Below are 17,734 nucleotides of genomic sequence, written 5' to 3' on the forward strand. Positions count from 1 at the left end.
CAGAGTTCAGGCAGGGATATGAAACTGTCCTGTTTTTGATCTCTCGGTGGCTTTTGATACCATTGATCATAGTATCTATCCTTCTGGAGTGGGATTAGGAGTGGGAAGCAGGGTGTACTAAAGGTTTATTTATTTTCTCTGTATTCAGACCCATTTGGGGTTAGTGAGGCAGGGGAGGTAGAGGCTTCTCCTGTTTTGGGTTCCTCAATGCTCAGTGCACTTGCTCCTCAGTTTAGCATCTTCATAAGGTGATGTCATACATTATTGTGAGGTCCCGTATCATCACTATGTTGATGATACCCAGCTATATGTCTTGGCCAATGATCAGCTAGGTGATGCTGGAAAGATCTTGCCTCAATATCTAATCTGGGTGAGAAAGAACAAACAGGGTCAACTCTGACAGGATTGAGCAGCTATGAATATTTCAACTCTCTAAGTTTGAAGTAGTTCCTTCTTTCTTCCTGAATGGAATTGCACTCCCTCTTCAGGACTAGTAGTCAATTTGGGCATCTTCTTTGACTCATAGCTCCTGCTTGAACTGCTGTGATCAACATGTATTTTGCCCAAATTCATCTCATGTGCCTGTAGTGCCATATGTAGCATGTCAATCATGCTTTGATCACTTTCCAATTGAACTACTGTATTCCAATGTGGCATCTATAGAGCTGTGCTACTTTCAAGACAGTTACATCTCTGAATATTTTCCTGAATTGCCATTTGGTAAGCCTCATCAACCTGGTGAGGCTTACCAAATGGCAACTTAGAATGTCTTAATTCTATGTAAAAGCTTCCTGTTCATCAAAGGGAAGTAAATGGAACTTTGTGGCCATTGTCTCAATGTGTTGTGTTTTTCATTTAATTTTTTTTTAAGTAACCCTATAATGTACCTGGTATTGTTTTCTAATAGACTTATGTTATTTAATTACTGTATTTTTTGGAGTATAAGACTCACCTTTTCCCCCCAAAAAAGAGGCTGAAAATCTGGGTGTGTCTTGTACTCCGAATATAGCTGCCTGCGTCATCTGGAGAAGGGGCAGGTGAAGCGGGCATTGCACAGTAGGCGTAAGACAAGATGGCTCGCTGCTCGGACTCCCGCTTCTCCAGACAACCCAGTTGGAGGGCGGTCGGCTCCTGCTCCTGGCCGGGAGATGGATCTGGCCAAGAGGAACTCATGCCCCTTTTTTGCAATTGGGGAGGAAAAAGAGCATTTCAGGCAGCAGGCAATCCCTGCAGCCTGGAACTGCCCACCGCCTGAAATGCTCTTTTTCCTCCCTGATTGCAATAACAGGGCATGCGTTCCTCCTGGCCAGATCTGTCTCCCGGGGGAGGAGCAGAAGCCGACCACCCTCCGACTGGGTTGTCTGGAGAAGGGGGAGGCCAAGCAGCAACCACCTTACTTTACACCTCTCACACAGTGCCCGCTTCACCTGTCCCTTCTCGGACGATTCCAGGTGGCAAAGATCACAGTAACGAGATTTTGGGTGGTAGTGCAGCAATCTCAGGAGCCAAAGCCTTTGAATCAAGCTTGATTGTATCCCATTCCAGGTTTTTAACTTCCCAATCTACTGCCCTAAGAAAAAGCCTTCGTGCAGAAAAGTTCAGTCCTCTTCCCTTCCTCCACCCCACCACCCCAATCCTCCTGGATCTGTCATGCAGTGCTTATTGCTATTCCTGCTATTGTGCCCAGCTACCTTGCCGGTCCATTTTCTTTGGGCTTTCCTTTCACCACTCAGGCACCACTGCGAAGAACCTTTAAAACAAATGGAAGGGATCCCCACCCATTCCTGCCTGGTTGAGAATGGCGGCAGCCGTTCAGCAGCCCCGCGTGTCTTTGGCTCCTTGTTGAAGAGAAGAAGCAAGCTGCCAGCCCAAGGGAAAAAATAAAGTGTGGACAGAGATGTTTAGTACTGCCCTGCCATGGGAGGGATAGAGAAAAGTGGATTTGAGATCAATAAAAGCCCCCACGCACCACATTTTTGCCCTCCTCAGCCCCCAGAGGCACTTTGTAGGCCTCCCTAACTCTCTGCATGCCCCACCCCCCCCCCCAAAAAAAAAGGTTTGGGAGGCCTGCAGAGTGTTCCTAGGAGCCGGGGAGGGCAAAAACTGGTTTTTGTTTTTTTTAATTTATCTCTTCAAAATCTTGGTGCGTTTTATACTCCGGTGCGTCTTATACTCCGAAAAATACGGTAAATAGTAGCGTGCCCACCATCGCCATCTGCTCTCATTATAGAGATTAGATTTGGGGAAAAACTCTTCCTAATTCTCAGCTTTACTTCTCAACCACTATGGAACAGTAATTCTCTACATCCTATTTAATAAATTGCTTCTTATTTTGCTTCCATTCATTTTTTTTAAATTTAGAATCCAATTACAGGACTACTTTCTGCCAGCACAGAGCAAAAAGATGCTTGGGTGCGAGATAACATATACAGCATTTTGGCTGTCTGGGGCCTAGGGATGGCCTACAGGAAGAATGCAGACCGGGATGAAGATAAAGCCAAAGCATATGAATTAGAACAGGTACACATTGCGATTACACTTATTTCCTTATATGTGAATACATACATACATACATACATACATACATACATACATACATATATACACGAACACGCACATGTAAATGGTATCAATGCTTTTCTAAAAATATGTCCTTCATTTTAAATACATTACAAAATCTGTTAATTTGGGAGTAATGTTAAAACTTCAGAATTTAAAAAAGATAAACATGGATTTTTAATAACAACAATTTTCCTTTAAAGCTTTTGGTGCGCCAGCTTCTTTTAATATTATGATATCTTGATTAATTTATCATAAATTGACAGCACATCTTTAATATGTCAAAACGTTATCTAAGACAGAGGTTCCCAACCCCCGGGCCATGACCCATTCAAAATTGGCTGCATGAGTCACTGGCCAGAGTGTGTGTATATGCACACGCAGCTCAACTTGCACAATCGGCAGGTTGGCGGCCACTTGTGAGTGTGCTGCATGTGTGTGCTGTGCATGCTAGCTCGCCTCTCTCCAGGGGTGGGATTCAGCTGGTTTGCATCGGTTCAGATGAACCAGATGTTAATTTTGCATCCGGTTCACCAAACCGATTGTTGCAAGGACCGCCCCGCCCTCCCAGGAGTCTCCACACGGCCTGTTCATCATGCCAGGTAAGTGCAGGGCCCGCATGGAAGCTCTGGGAGGGCGAAAAATCATTACTATCCAAGGCCTTCTGGAAGTCTGGAAATGGGCCCATTTCCAGCCTTCAGAGGGCCTCTGGATGGTCTCCGGAGCCTGAGGCAGGCCATTTTCGCCCTCCTGAAGGCTCAGGGAAAGCCTCCGGAGCCTGAGGAGGGCAAAAAATGAACCTCCTGGAAGTTTGGAAACAGGCCTGTTGCCAGCCTTGGAGGGCCTCCGGATGATCTCTGGAGCCCAGGGCAGGCCATTTTCGTCCTCCTGAAGGCTGGAGGAGAGCAAAACACCCCCTCCCCTGGTGCAGGAGGCCGAGCAGGCCATGGCCACGCCCACCCAGCAATTGGGCAGTGAACTGGTTGCTAACATTTTTCAATCCCACCCCTGCCTCTCCCCCTAGCCGGGCCGTCAAGATGCAAAAATTAGGGACCGCTGATCTAAGACAAGTGTTTTCTTAAATATTGGAAGGATTCCACAAAACCGTATATAAATGCATAGATCTAGATATTCAATTTTTGCATGAGCATTGATCATTAGTTATACTGTAAGTATACCTTCTAAAAATTAAATTAGATAGTAATGATTTTTCTTATTCTTTTACTTCCATAGAATGTTGTGAAACTAATGCGGGGGCTCTTGCAATGTATGATGAGACAGGTAAAAAGCAACATGGATCTTTATTAACTTAATTTATAAGCAATGTCATAAAATCTAATTAAAGTGACTATGAGTTTTGGTGTAAAGAACACTGTTTAGTAACCCTGGAGTCCTTCTAAGATTGTGGGAAAAAACTGATTTTTGACTGTGTGATCCCCGCCTTCTCTTTACAGGAAAGAGTTATAATCAATGTATTAAGTTTCTGTAATATATCTGTTTATAGTACTACTTTAAATGGTTCCAAGGTTCCCCTCCCTGCCCCAAAATCTGACCAAAATTGTTCAGTTCCAGTCAATATGTGTCAACTACACATATGCAATTTATAGATCACATAAGTAAATAACAAAGTATGCTTTCTTAGCTACAGTAAACTCTACTCCAAATTAAAGGACTATAAGATAAAATAGATAGACAGATAGATAAATAGATAAATAAAAACAGTAAATGAAGCCTTGCTTATTTTTGGATTGAAATTAGTTATTTAGAGAGCTAATTTTTTTTTCTTTAAGTAAAACTCCATTTTGTTTACATTGATAAGAACATGATCATGAATTGGTTTGGCAATTGTATCAAACTCAGGTTTGTTTCTATGATATTTTAGGCATGATGTATTGGCCACATTTAGAGTAATTTATATCCCTGTTTAGCAGCTGAAAATTAAGAATTCTACCTAATTCCAAATTTTGTATTTTCGCTAGTTATCCCAATGTGATGTAAAATATATCTGATTACAGAGTGACTGGAAGTTAAGTTTTCATCTGTTTTTTTTTAATCCAAGGTGTTACTGTTGCAGTAATATGTTGCCACACTAGACTAAATATTCCATTCAAAAGTAATCTGCTCAATTAGATTTGGGTTTTGATAAATATTTTGAATAAGAATGAGAAAAAGTCAGTCTGGTGTTGTGCTTAGGTACCAGGCTAGAAATTGGGAGATCATAAGTTCTAGTCTTGTCTTAAGCAAAAAGCCAGTCAGTGACTTTATTTAGTTATTTATTAGATTTATCTGTCTTTGAGCAAGTTACTTTTTCTCAACCCTAGAAGTAAGGCAGCGGCAAACCATTTCTGATATTTAGCCAAAAACCCTGCAAGGCATTTGCTAAAAGTCAGAACTGATTCAAAGATGTGCGCACATGCATGCACAATATTTTATTAAAGTTTTGTTAATGAAAGCTCCTGAAATTAAACTCTGCCAAAATTTGGGTCCTGAGACAAAATCATAATTATGAAAGATTGGGCTTTAAAAACTGATTTTGGAATGTTGCCTGATTTCCTTAGGTAGATAAGGTTGAAAAGTTCAAGCACACTCAGAGTACCAAGGATTGCTTGCATGCCAAATATAACACAGCCACTTGTGGAACAGTAGTTGCAGATGACAAGTGGGGACATCTGCAAGTAGATGCAACTTCCCTTTACCTTCTCTTCCTGGCTCAGATGACAGCATCAGGTAAGCTATGTCATAATAATAGTGACCTTTGGAATTTCTAAGAAAAGTTCAGTGTTGTCATATCAGCTAGCTGTAAAAAAATTTTTAAGTTCAATATTCAATTTGTTAATTGTTTTGCAATTCTCAATAAGCAGGAGTGGATAAGTTGGCATTCATGCCTCTAGTAGCTGGCTAAAATTCTTAGTCTTCCTCATCCTTAAGGGTTCATCTATTAAATGTTGTTTCCTGAAATATTTTAACAAGAGTTTAAGTATAAATTGTAAACATTGTTTGGCAAAGGATTGTATTTTAAGAAAAGCACCTATATGCCCATGCTTCTTTTAAAATTTGTTTATGTGAGAAATTTCCTTTAAGAATCATAAGCTACTGAATGGAGTAAGAACATGAATACTTCATTCTCCTAGTAGGTGGAGATATCATCCAGACATGAGTTAACTCTGTCAGTATCCAATAGGACTGAGTTGATAAAACACACCCTCCGTGGTAGCTCCTCTTAGCTTAGACTCAGTCCTATCCTTGGACTGGCTGTGTTTTTTGATCTCTCCTGCCTTTATTTGACTAATTGGCAAGCTTTTTCATCTAAATTTCATCCTAATTTGGTTAATTGGCTATATCTATTTCAAATTTATTCTTACATGACTTTCATAGAATCTGTGGCTTCCCTGAGCCTCACAGGAGGGCTTCAGGCCAGGGGCCTCTTCCAGGCCCTACGACTCGTCAACAGAGCAACAGGCCCATGGGTATATCCCTCCGGCCTCTTTTGCCGCCATCCCTGCTGTGTTGCGACTGGCGATCTCCCCCTTTGGCGCCTTTCTCTGCTCTGTGAGGCTGTGCGGCTGTGCGAAGGCTACCGTTTGAACTATGCTGCTCCCGCCGCCACCAATTCACAGCCGCCGCTGCTGCCATCGTTCAATCGCAGCCTCAGCTCTTGTTGCCGCCAATCCAATGGCCTGATTGGCGTGCCGCCTCTGCTAGCCTGCTTGCTGCCTTCTGGCATTCCGGCTCGGGCGGCCTCTCCTCATCGTGCCAGCGACGCAGCGACCTGAGGAACGGCCAGGAGGCCATTAGCGAACTCACTGGCATTGTTAGCTCACTCTAACGCTCCCTCATAGAACTCATCGCTCCTGGTGGCCATCTTGTTTAGGCAGGAAAACCAGTGGCCATTTTGTGGAATTCCTGCAACTCAAGAGGTTGTGAATAATGGCCACCAATGGGTCTGATGCCGATGTCCCCGGGTCCCCTGTGGAGTCCCCTCCAGCTACTGTCCACCCTTCTGCCCCTACTGAAGCAAAAACAAGGAAGCGGGGCAGTTCTGAGCAGGAGGATTCATCCAAGGCCTCCAGGCCCAATTTACCACAGGATAAGGTCCCAGATAAAAAACAGGGCAGGACCCCAGTTTCTGTTCCCCGTAAGGCCCAGGCCAAATCCAAGCATTATGAGGTCTCTTCCCAACCTCCTTCAGTTCCTTTGCCAAGAGCACGAAGTCCCCCTAGGGAGCTCTCCACTGATACAGATGGAGACATTTCCATTCCTGGTTCCCCTCTTCAGCCTGAAGATTGGGTTGGCTTCCAGTTGAGAACAGGTCTGAAGGGGAAAGGAGCTTAACTCCAGATCTGGACGTTGTTAATCCCAGCCCTAGGGGCATCCACTATTACCCCTCTGGTATGGTTGATATTATTTCAGCTGCCATTGAGCATGGCATTGCAGTAGGCCTTCAACATCGTGCTCCTGCGGCTTCAACTTCCAAGACTTCCAAAAACTCCAGGAAGGATAAGGGACATTCCTCTCTCACGGATAGGGCCCCTTCTGACTCTGTTTCCCAAGCGTCTTCCCTAGAGACTGAGGAGCAGGCTGTCAGAGGCTCTGATCTCTTGGATGATGAGGACCTGACACCTGCCCCTTCTACCTTGGTGGGACTTTTTAAACCTGTTTTATTTCATTCTCTTCTGTTCAAGGCTGAAAAGGTCTCCGGCATCCCAACCTCCAAACCAACCTCCGCTTCAGAACCAGACAAAGCTGATCCACTTTTCTCTCGTCCTATGGTTGAGAAGGACGTGGTCCTTCCCCCAAGCTTTTTCTGGAGGTGGTCCAGAATCAGTGGGCTTCTCTGGGGTTGGGGCCTCTCCCCTCCTCCCTGGATAAGCAGCTTTATAACATTGGTCCTGAACTTTCAAAGCTATTGGAGGTCCCTTCCATAGACCCCCCCCCCCCAGTGGTGGCCCTCTCGTCCCCTAATGCAGCTACGGCTGTCCCAGGACAAGAGGTTCGAACAGACACTGGTCAAAGGTCATCAAGCCTCAGCGTGGGCAGTGCGGGCTGCCTCTTCGGCATCCTTTTTCAACACAGCTGCCCTACGCTGGCTTGAGCAACTGCAAGGCAGGCTCCCGCCCTCAGACTCTAGGTCTCATCAAGAAATCAGTAAGCTTAAGGCTGCCATCGAGTATTCTGTGGATGCGTCTCTGGATGCACTACTCTTTGCCTCAAAGGCCATTGCCTCCTCTGTGTCCAGCAGACGTCTCTTATGGCTAAAGCAATGGCAGACGGATGCCATGGCAAAATGGAGACTTGCCTCCTCCCCATTTTCTGCTTAGCTTCCCTTTGCCCCCCGCCCCATTTGAGCCTCTCTTGATTGAGTCGAAGGACAAAAGGAAGATTCTTCCTTCTGCTCGCAAGTCTGATTCTAAACCTTCCTTTTTTCGCAGAACGTCCTTTCGAGGGACGGACGGGGGCTACAACTATCCCCGTCCCCAACGTCACCCCCCCTAGACAGGGACCTTCCTCCTATGACACATCTGGAAGGAACAACCAATGCTTCTCCTCCAAGAAGCCCTTCAGAGGAAGTCCCAATCGTCCTTTCCGGAAGCAGAAGTAACTCCTTGATGGCACTCCCCATTGGGGGTTGCCTATCGGTCTTTGCTGATCGTTGGGGAGACACCACCAACGACGAGTGGGTCTGGCGAACTATCAGATTCGGCCTAGCTCTGGAGTTTCTCTCCACCACCACCCCGCAGCATTTCATCATGTGTCCGGTCTCCAAGAACACTCTGAAATCAAGGTTGGTAGAAAAGGAAATCAGGCATCTCCTCCAAATTTAGGCCATTCTAAACAAATTTATAGTTTAGCGGAGGTTCAGAATGCATTCCCTGCAGTCCATCCTGGAGAGCGTCTGCCCAAACGACTTCCACTCTTTGGTGGACCTCACGGAAGGATACCTCCATGTCCCCATCCTGGTGGGGCACAGGCAATTCCTTTGCTTCTCCTATGCAGGGAATCACTTCCACTATCGCACCCTTCCGTTTGGCCTGTCATTGGTCCTGAGGGTGTTTACCAAGGTTCTTGTGATCGTAGCTGCTCACCTCTGCTCCCTGCCAATCCGCATTCTTTGTTATCTGGACGACATTTTGTTGCTGTCCAGGTAACACTAGGAAGGGTCTTCCTCTCCCCGGAACGACGGGTGAGCATTCACAGGCTAGTTTCGTCCACCAAATGACAACAGAGGGTTCCACTCCTCCAACTTCCGCAGTTGTTAGTGAAGATGGTCTTGAGCTTCCACATAGTGCCATGGGCTCGATTCCACAGCTGTCATCTGCAGTGGTTTTTGTTTTCCTATCAAAAGTCCAACTGCAGCTGTTCAACATTCCAAGTACGCCTCACTCCAGAGGTAAGCAAATCCCTACAGTGGTGGCTGTCCCCTATCCTGGCTCAATGCACCCTTTTTCGGGAGCCTCAATGCATCACTCTCACAGATGCAAGTCTCCTGGATTGGGGCGCTCACATACAAAACCATGTAGCACAGGGACTTTGGTCTCACTCCGACCTGAAAAACAACATAAATTGGTTGGAGTTGAAGACTGTTTATCTCGCGCTACTCCGTTTCCAAAACATAGTGACCAATGTGCATGTACTCGTCCTTACGGACAACACTGCCATAAAAGCACATATCAACCGGCAGTGGGGGACACGGTTAAAACAACTAATGAGTTTATTGTTCCAGCTGGGGTCATGGGCGGAGGGACATTTCCTATTTCTCTGTGCAGAGCACATTTCAGGGATTCGCAACATTCAGGCAGACAACCTCAACCGAATGCAGATCGACCCGACGGAGTGGAGTCTTCATCGAAAAGTCTTCAGACAGTTATCGGACAGGTACGGCCTGCCGATTGTGGACCTCTTTGCTTCACAGGACAATAGCCAACTCCCCAGGTATTTCACGCATTATGTGACACACGGGCTGAGGGCATCGACACACTTATGGTGCAGGTGGCCCCAAGGGCTCCTATACGCGTTCCCTCTGAGTCCTCTGATTCAACATGTAATTCGGAAGATGTTAACAGAGCAGTCAGAGCTGATTCTCCTAGCTCCTTACTGGCCTTGCAGACCCTGGTTCGCGGACATGCTCAACCTATCTGTGACTCCTCCGTGGCAGCTGCCCCAGATCAGCTCTCTGCTCCTGCAGGGGTCATTCAGGCACCCCAACCTTTCTTGGCTTTGTCTCACCGCCTGGAGATTGAGCGGGAGACTCTAATGGCTGCCAATCTCTCAGTTGAGGTCATCTGGACGATTCAGGCCTCCTAACTGCATTTATGATGCCACTTGGATACAATTCTCCACCTGGTGCCAGCGGCAAAATATTGTCCCCTTGCAGGCTTCATCCTTAACGTTCTTCAGTTCCTCCAGCAGGGTTTTGACAAGGGACTATCTCTGAACACTCTCCGCCGTCAGGTGGCGGCCTTGTCATCCGTTATGTCCATCAGTATGTCAAAACCACTATCCCACCAACCGCTTATCCTGCGATTTCTCAGGGGTGCTACTAACCTCAAGCCCCCTACTGTCCATAGATTCCCTTCTTGGGACATCTCCAAGGTTCTGGACTCTTTAACACAGGCCCTGTTTGAGCCTCTTTACTCGACCACCTTGCATTATCTCATGATGAAGGTCATTTTTCTTATAGCGGTCACTACGGCTAAGCGGATCTCTGAGCTGGCAGCCCTGTCAATCAGGCAAGACTTATGTACCTTCCATCCGGACAGGGTTGTTCTCCATCTGGACTTGGCATTTATACCCAAGGCAAACTCGGTTTTTCACAGAGCGCAAGAGTTAGTGCTTCCCGACTTCTGTCCTAACCCATCACATAGGCTTGAATGTAAGTGGCATTATCTCGATGGGCGACATGCTCTCCGAGTGTATATCGAGAACTGCCGATTTCCGACGCTCGGAGGCTCTCTTTGTCCGGTTTCAACCGGGAGGTAAGAAGGGATCCAAGGCCTCTTCTATGGAAGTTGGGTGTTTGGTTCGGACAGCAATTTCCAGAGCCTACATTGTTCTATCTCTTCCAATTCCACCCCACATCATGGCACACTCCACTCGCAGTGCGGCCACCTCAGCAGCCTGGTCTTCCCAGGCTCCGTTGGAGGAGATATGTAGGGCTACTTCATCTCTGTTCATTCGCCACTATAGGCTTGACAGATATGCTTCGGTGGAGGCTGCATTTGGACGGCGAGTATTACAATGTGTTGTGTCTGCCCAGGACGCCTGAGTCCTCATACTAAGCCCGCCCGTGGGACAGAATTGGCTTTGGTATGTCCCATGTCTGGATGATGTCTCCATCTATTAGGAGAATGGGCGTTGATTACATACCTGATAAGCCCCTTCTCTGATCGGTGGAGACATCATCCAGCCCCACCCTGTTGCCATGTGTAATGTGTATTTTTTTTGTTAACAAGGTGGGATCTCACCTTTTTTTGCTTGAGTATTAAGACTCAGCAGTCTACAATTGCACCTTCGTCTAAGATGGGAGGAGCTACCACGGAGGGCGTGTTCAACTGGTAGACTCAGTCCTATTGGATACTGACAGAGTTCCATGTCTGGATGATGTCTCCACCGACCAGAGAAGGGGCGTATCAGGTACGCCCATTTTATTGTATGTGATTTGTGTTGAATGTCTTAATAATGGTTCTTTCTTCATTAGGATTGCGTATTATTTTCACACTTGATGAAGTGGCCTTTATACAGAATCTTGTATTTTACATTGAGGCTGCCTATAAAGTTGCTGTAAGTATTTTCATGGGTATTCCATATCCAAACTTTGTATAATTTGAAATCTCCCCACTTAATAATGATAGTCATTGCCTTATCCTTTTTAATCTCTAAAGTTTGAGAGTTCTTAGCTACTTTACCCAAGACATCTTTAGCCCAGCTCTAGGAAAATAGAAAGGAACATTCTTTGGGTCCTGCTGTCTAAATTCCAGAAATGTAGAATACCACAAATCTTGTTCCAATTCTGGAATACAAGGTGTAACTATGTAACTATGCAATCTTGCATATTAAATGTTATATTTTCTCAAACCAAAATGTAACAATCAAAGAATTCCAAATAAAATCCATATAGTCAGCCTAGCTCAGGGGTCTGCAACCTTAAACACTCAAAGAGCTATTTGGATCCATTTCCCACAGCAAACACTGGGAGCCACAAAACCTAGGTGGGTGTGGCCAACTCAACGTCACTCCCACCCAGTCACATGACACGCCCCCATTCCCCAATTGCTGATCCCCGTTCCCCTCCTTCCTGAGCCAATACACAGGGGACTGCAGCTGGCGCTGAGCTGCCAGCAAAGGATGCAGAATCGCATAAAGAAGCTGGTCGCAGACAGTGCGGAGAAAATGCTAGGGGCGCTTCAGCCACATGGCTCTGGGGAGAGGTCTCATGCCTTCTCAGAGCGGAGAGCTGATCGTGCGACGGGGTTAGCAGGGAGTCACAGGAAGGGGTCAAAGAGCCTCGTGCGGCTCTTGGGCCGCAGGTTGCCAACACCTGGCCTAGCTAAACCAATCTTTATAGCCTTCCTAAATAAGCTTTTGACTCTCCCCATGTTCATTGTGAAGAGCCTGGTTGAAAAGAGATAATCTGAGGATGTTCATAACCAAGCTCTGATTCTGCTTCCATCTGTCCTTTCCTTTCTTTTTCTTTTTCCTTTTTCTTCTTTTCTCAGAGCATTTATCCTAAAGTTTATGGAATGTGGGGAGCCAACGTCTTTGAGGAGAAATATTTTTCATCTCCTCATGCAAACATTCATGTACATAATTTTGAACTAGAGCCTATAAAGTGACAATTTTCAAATTGATTGACTTGGTTGGCAGCTCCATGTTGTTTACAATAATCTAATACAGTTTCTGCATATTTTTGGATCTGTGTTTTTAAAATGCCCTTGCTCTTTTTTTCTTTTTTTGTTTCAGGATTATGGCATGTGGGAACGTGGTGACAAGACAAACCAGGGCATTCCTGAGTTGAATGCAAGCTCTGTTGGAATGGCAAAAGTAGGAATGTTTGTTTTTTATAAACAAATCAGAAATAATTATAACCACCTGTAAATTAATTGAAACTTAGAGACCTATACCTATAGATTTAACTTAAAGCTTATTTTTGAGTATTCACCTGTTTATTTCTAATCTTGAAATCAAAAAGTACTGTAGTAACTGATAGATTTGTTACTGATTTGATAAGGATCTTGATTAATTTTCTGGATGTGAAAATAAAATATGTGCAAACAAACCAGTGGATAAGAACAACTGAGGTTTTGGGGATAGGGAAATCAACAAACTGGATTCTGCCCATCTTTAGCTGCAGGATCAAAGTCCCAAGATGAATAGACGTATTACTAACCATAGATCCTTTTGCAACTGACCAAAGGGATTGTAATTCATATTTTTGACCAGGTACAATTTAATGATGATTTCGTGCTAATATACCGCAATATAAACTGGCTTGTTTTTATTAAAACTATATGGTAGTACATATCAGCCAGGGATAGTATAAAGATACTAAATTAAATCACTTTGAAGAAGACAAGATCATTTCTAGATCCACCTGTTTTTATGAAATTTTATGAATATATACTTAAAATTAAGTATTGGAAAACATTTAATATAATAAAGCATTAAAAATTGATTTCACAGTGCACAGGACTGTGGATGAAGTCTTTCCTTTGTGTTAATACATCTCAGTTGATTGGAAGACTTGTGCAACTGTTTTGAAAATTGGTTCTGATGGTCATTATTCTGATTGCATTAGTGATCTGAAAATAAATGCTTTAAACCCATGCCTGCTTGTTGCAAAATATTTCTTTTGGAATGCTAAGCACTGCCTTAATACTGAATTATTTTTAATAGTTTAAGCATAAACTATTTCATATCAGGTTGTACCCATATGCTCACTTACATGGGAGAAATTCATCCAAATTGAAATTACCTTTACATAAATTTATACAGAGATACTCTTTGGAGGAAGGGTTACCTTTGAGTCAGTTGTGAGTCCTGACAACTGCCTGGACCAGTCTCTAAAGTTTTCTTGGTAAGGTTCTTCAAAAATGCTTTGCCATTCAGAAATGCTTTGCTTTGCATCACTGAAGGTTTTCAAAAAGAGACTAGACAACCATTTCTCTGAAATGATATAGGGTCTCCTGCTCGAGGTGGGAGTTGGATTAGAAGACCTCCGAGATCCCTTTCAGTTCTATTATTTTCTGTTCTATGTTCATTGCTTCTTTTCTAAAACTCAGAGAGAAGGAGTGACCCAAAGCTATCTAGCTTTGTACCTAAGGTGGGACTGGAACTCACACTCTCCCAGTTTCTAGCCTATTGCCTTAACCACTACACCAAGCAGGCTCAGGGATACAGGCATATGAGTTATATTTCTTTTACTAGTAATGAGAGTTGACAAATGTTTTTCTGAAGGCTGCTTTGGAAGCAATTGATGAGCTGGACCTGTTTGGAGCTGGAGGAGGACATAAGTCAGTTATTCATGTGCTCCCAGATGAAGTTGAACATTGTCAGGTAAATATGAGTCTTTTTCATTGGGATATCCAAGAAACTGTAACGAAGTCCATCTAAAGCTCTTAACCAAACAATTTATGTGAAGTCAGGGGATAGGGGGATGGAGGAGAGAAAGATGAATTTTCTTTCATGAATTCTGAAAAGTTTATATTCTCCAGTTCACCTTCCATGCTTGAAAGCAGCATCTGGTACATGACTTGAAGGATTAATTATAATCAGTTTTATATAATCTGTCTCCCAGATCTATTGCCAGTTTCTCTTTTAAAAGAGCTGATTTTAACAAACTCAAGAGAGAGAGCTTGGGAAAAATTACTTGGATGAAAATCCTAAAGGGGAAAACAACTCAAGAAGCTTGGGAAATTCTGAAAAATATTATCATAAAAGCCCAATCCAGCACAATACCACTGAAAAAGAAAAACAAGAAATCCAAGCAGAAACCAGCATGGTTGCACAAAGATCTCTCTGATAAACTGAAAGACAAAAAGAATAAGTACAAAAAATGGAAAGAAAGACACATAACTAAGGCAGAATATCAAAGACTGATATTCAAAGAAGACTCAAAATGAACAAAGACTTGCAACAAAAGTCAAAGATAACAAAAAAAGTTTCTTTCAACATATAAATAACAAGAAAAAATTCAAGGCAACAGTTGATCCACTAAAGAAAGAAGATGGCAAAGAAACAACAGATAGTAGAGAGTAAGCAGAGGTGCTTAGCTCTTTCTTTACATCAGTCTTTACACAAAAGGAAACTATAACCCAATCTACCCAAAACATAACTGTAAAAGACAGACTAGAAATAAAAATTAAAATAAGCGGAGTAGGAGCCAACATCGCGACAATATGGATGTGCGGTCTCGATGCTCTGAGACCGCAGCCGATACTTTTGCCGCTGGGTGGTCCAGTCGGACCTAAACCATCCTGCAGAGATGGTGAACAGGAAGAATATGTCTTGCTGATTTCAGGGACATTGCAAAGTCCCTGATCGATGCAAGAGAAGTTCTTCAAGCCAGCGGCAAAAAATCCAGCCAAGGCTGATGGAAGTCGGGGTGGCTCCAAAACGGAAGAATACGGAAAGAGAAAGTGTTTCCAGCTGGTGAGGAATTTTTACCGTTTTAAAAGAGACTGCATATAAAAACGTTAAAATTAATTTAAATTGGAGAACAGAAGAAATAAGCGGCGGAATTAAGCTTTGAATGATTTTGGACAGTGGGTTATCTTACTTTTTAAATGCTACGTTCATGGATGGAATTTATGCAAGCCTTTTAAAATGAATGGATTAAGTTTTCTTCTTCTATTTTTTTTCTCTTTTATTATTATTCTTTGTAACCTATGGACTAAAATCCTACTTCTTCACTACTGTGGGTGTTTTCCCCCTTTTCTTCTCTAACTCATTCAAGAATTTGACTTTTGTTTAACTTGGAATATAAAAAAGATACAAAAGGAAACAAAGAAAATTGTTACAACAGAGGGAAAGAAAAACGCTGTTGCTCGGAGGCTGGATGTTTGTATATTGGAAACAAAACACTCTTACTTTCCTCACTGATTATTCTGGTTTAGCACTTCAAGGTCTCCCCGTTTGTTTATAGAGAATGAAAAGAAGAAAAGCATACAGATGTTCCTTTGAAGTATAGCCTTAAACCAGAGAAAAGTGAAAAACACCTTATTGTGAATTTATGCTTAATCTTGTAAAAACCTTCTAAGCCAGAGCAGCAGTGTTTGTCACAACTGGCACAACTTCAACAGCAGAAAGAAAATTTAAGCCTGCAAAAGATATTGTTAAAAATTCAGAAATTATCAAATACATTTGAGAGAACGGAGAGGTTGGAAAACCTAGAGCATCTAACAGTAAAATATGATGAAGAAGTTGGAGATGTTTATCAAGTGGAAAAAGTGGAGGTTAGAGTCCTAAAAACTGAAGAGGAAAATGACCATAAAGAAATTTAATCTGCTGATATCTATGGTGATTGGTTTGTGTCTGGAAATGGAAAGAGTGGAACACTGAAAGAGGAATTAAATGGAGGGGAACTCTACCCCAGATGGCAAGATACAGAAGAAGAAAAAACAAAAGAATTTATGGATTTAAAGAGAGAAATTTTATTAGCAACATCATTGATAACACCACTGACAATTAAAGATCAGCTGATTAAGGAAACAGAAGAAGGGCATCGAAATTACACGAGAGACTTAATAAGCAATGAGTTGCTAAGAGGAGTCCATACAAATTTGATTAAAGAGATGATTAGAGGACTGATACCACAAATGGCAGAAGACATGAGACTGTTTTGCTATTGGAAAGATACAGGTTGATAGATGGAAGTGTATAATTTAAAACTAGTTAAACTTAGTGAAATTTAGTGACAATAGATATAGTTAAATAAATAATTGATAATGATAATAATGTATACATGTGTAGTGTTATGATAAGTAATAACTGGATATGAATATTGAATGGTACCCATGAAAGGAAGATTAGAAATCTTTTTGATTATATATAAAGGTTAATAAAAAAAGAACTAATATGTATGTATGTATGTATGTATGTATGTATGTATGTATGTATGATAAATAATATATAAATATAAATATAAAACATAAGGAAACTGGATGTAAATTGTAAACAGTGATTTAGAAAGGAGGATTAGAAAATTTTGTTACTAAATATTTTGGATGTTTAGCTAGAATAGGACATAAGGATTCAGTGTTATTGGAGGATTTTTAGAAATAGTAAATGAAATACCAGTATGGGTTATGTATTAAATCTTGGTATATTTTATGATGAAGGACGTTTGAACAATTATAGTCAAATGAAAATGGAGGTATGATGATGGTAATATGTATAAATATATCTGAGTTAAAATACTTGAGTTAATATGTATTATGGTTGATGACTGTGGAAGAGATGCACGAAAGTGTTTTGTAACCAACTGATACACTTTCTATAGTATGTAAAGAAGGAAGATTCTTTGTGTTGTGTTTGTTTTGAAAATAAAAAATAAAAAAAAATTAAAATAAGCAAGAAAATCGTAACAGAACACTTATTCTCTTGATGAATGATCAAGAGCAGCCAGGAGTGATTGTGCTCGCTGTCTCCTGCACCTCAAAAAACATAAGACCTCCCCAAAAATAAGCCCAACTGCTTATTTTCAAGCCTAAAAAAAAATAAGTTCTGGGAAAACATGGTAAGGTAAAAGGTTAAAAATGAAAATAATGTCCAGATTTTTCTGCGGACCACTAAAATTTTCACACGGACCACCAGTTGGTGACCACTCATTTAAGATGTCTTTATATGTTACAATTCTTTCCAAGTTAATAACATTTGGATGTATCAGTGCTTCCATTGTAGAAAGCCAGACTGATATTTTCCTATAATTTTTTGTTTTAACTTTTTCCCACACTAAAAGCAGTGCATTTCTTACATAATGTCATTGGAAATATCTGTGTATTTTATTCTTCTCATACTACAAAGAAGCATGCCACCCCAGTTGAAGATCATGTCCCTTCAATAGTAACAATCTTCTATGTCTCAAATTTATCCACTCTTTCAACCAGTTAAGTACCAATGCCTGATAATAAAGCTCCCAATCTGGTAACCCCAAACCCCCATTGTTTTTAGATTCTTGCAG

The 17,734-nt window shown here is 42.3% G+C and overlaps 1 protein-coding gene across 6 annotated transcripts in view; it reads left to right on the top strand.

Moving 5' to 3' along the window:
* Window positions 1-17,734, top strand: part of PHKA2 (phosphorylase kinase regulatory subunit alpha 2) — a 117,444-nt gene that overhangs the window by 15,475 nt on the left and 84,235 nt on the right. For 4 of the 6 annotated variants that reach the window (XM_032226969.1, XM_032226965.1, XM_032226967.1 and 1 more), the window contains 6 exons: window positions 2,362-2,520; window positions 3,793-3,840; window positions 5,118-5,286; window positions 11,255-11,337; window positions 12,517-12,597; window positions 14,011-14,109. In XM_032226969.1, coding sequence (XP_032082860.1) covers window positions 2,362-2,520; window positions 3,793-3,840; window positions 5,118-5,286; window positions 11,255-11,337; window positions 12,517-12,597; window positions 14,011-14,109 — 639 coding nt within the window. Of the gene's footprint in view, window positions 1-2,361; window positions 2,521-3,792; window positions 3,841-5,117; window positions 5,287-8,157; window positions 8,342-8,820; window positions 10,533-11,254; window positions 11,338-12,516; window positions 12,598-14,010; window positions 14,110-17,734 lie in introns of those variants that run through there. The other 2 variants (XM_032226971.1, XM_032226970.1) reach the window with 2 other exon arrangements.

Source organism: Thamnophis elegans, chromosome 11 (assembly GCF_009769535.1).
Source record: "Thamnophis elegans isolate rThaEle1 chromosome 11, rThaEle1.pri, whole genome shotgun sequence".
Lineage (NCBI taxonomy): Eukaryota > Metazoa > Chordata > Lepidosauria > Squamata > Colubridae > Thamnophis > Thamnophis elegans.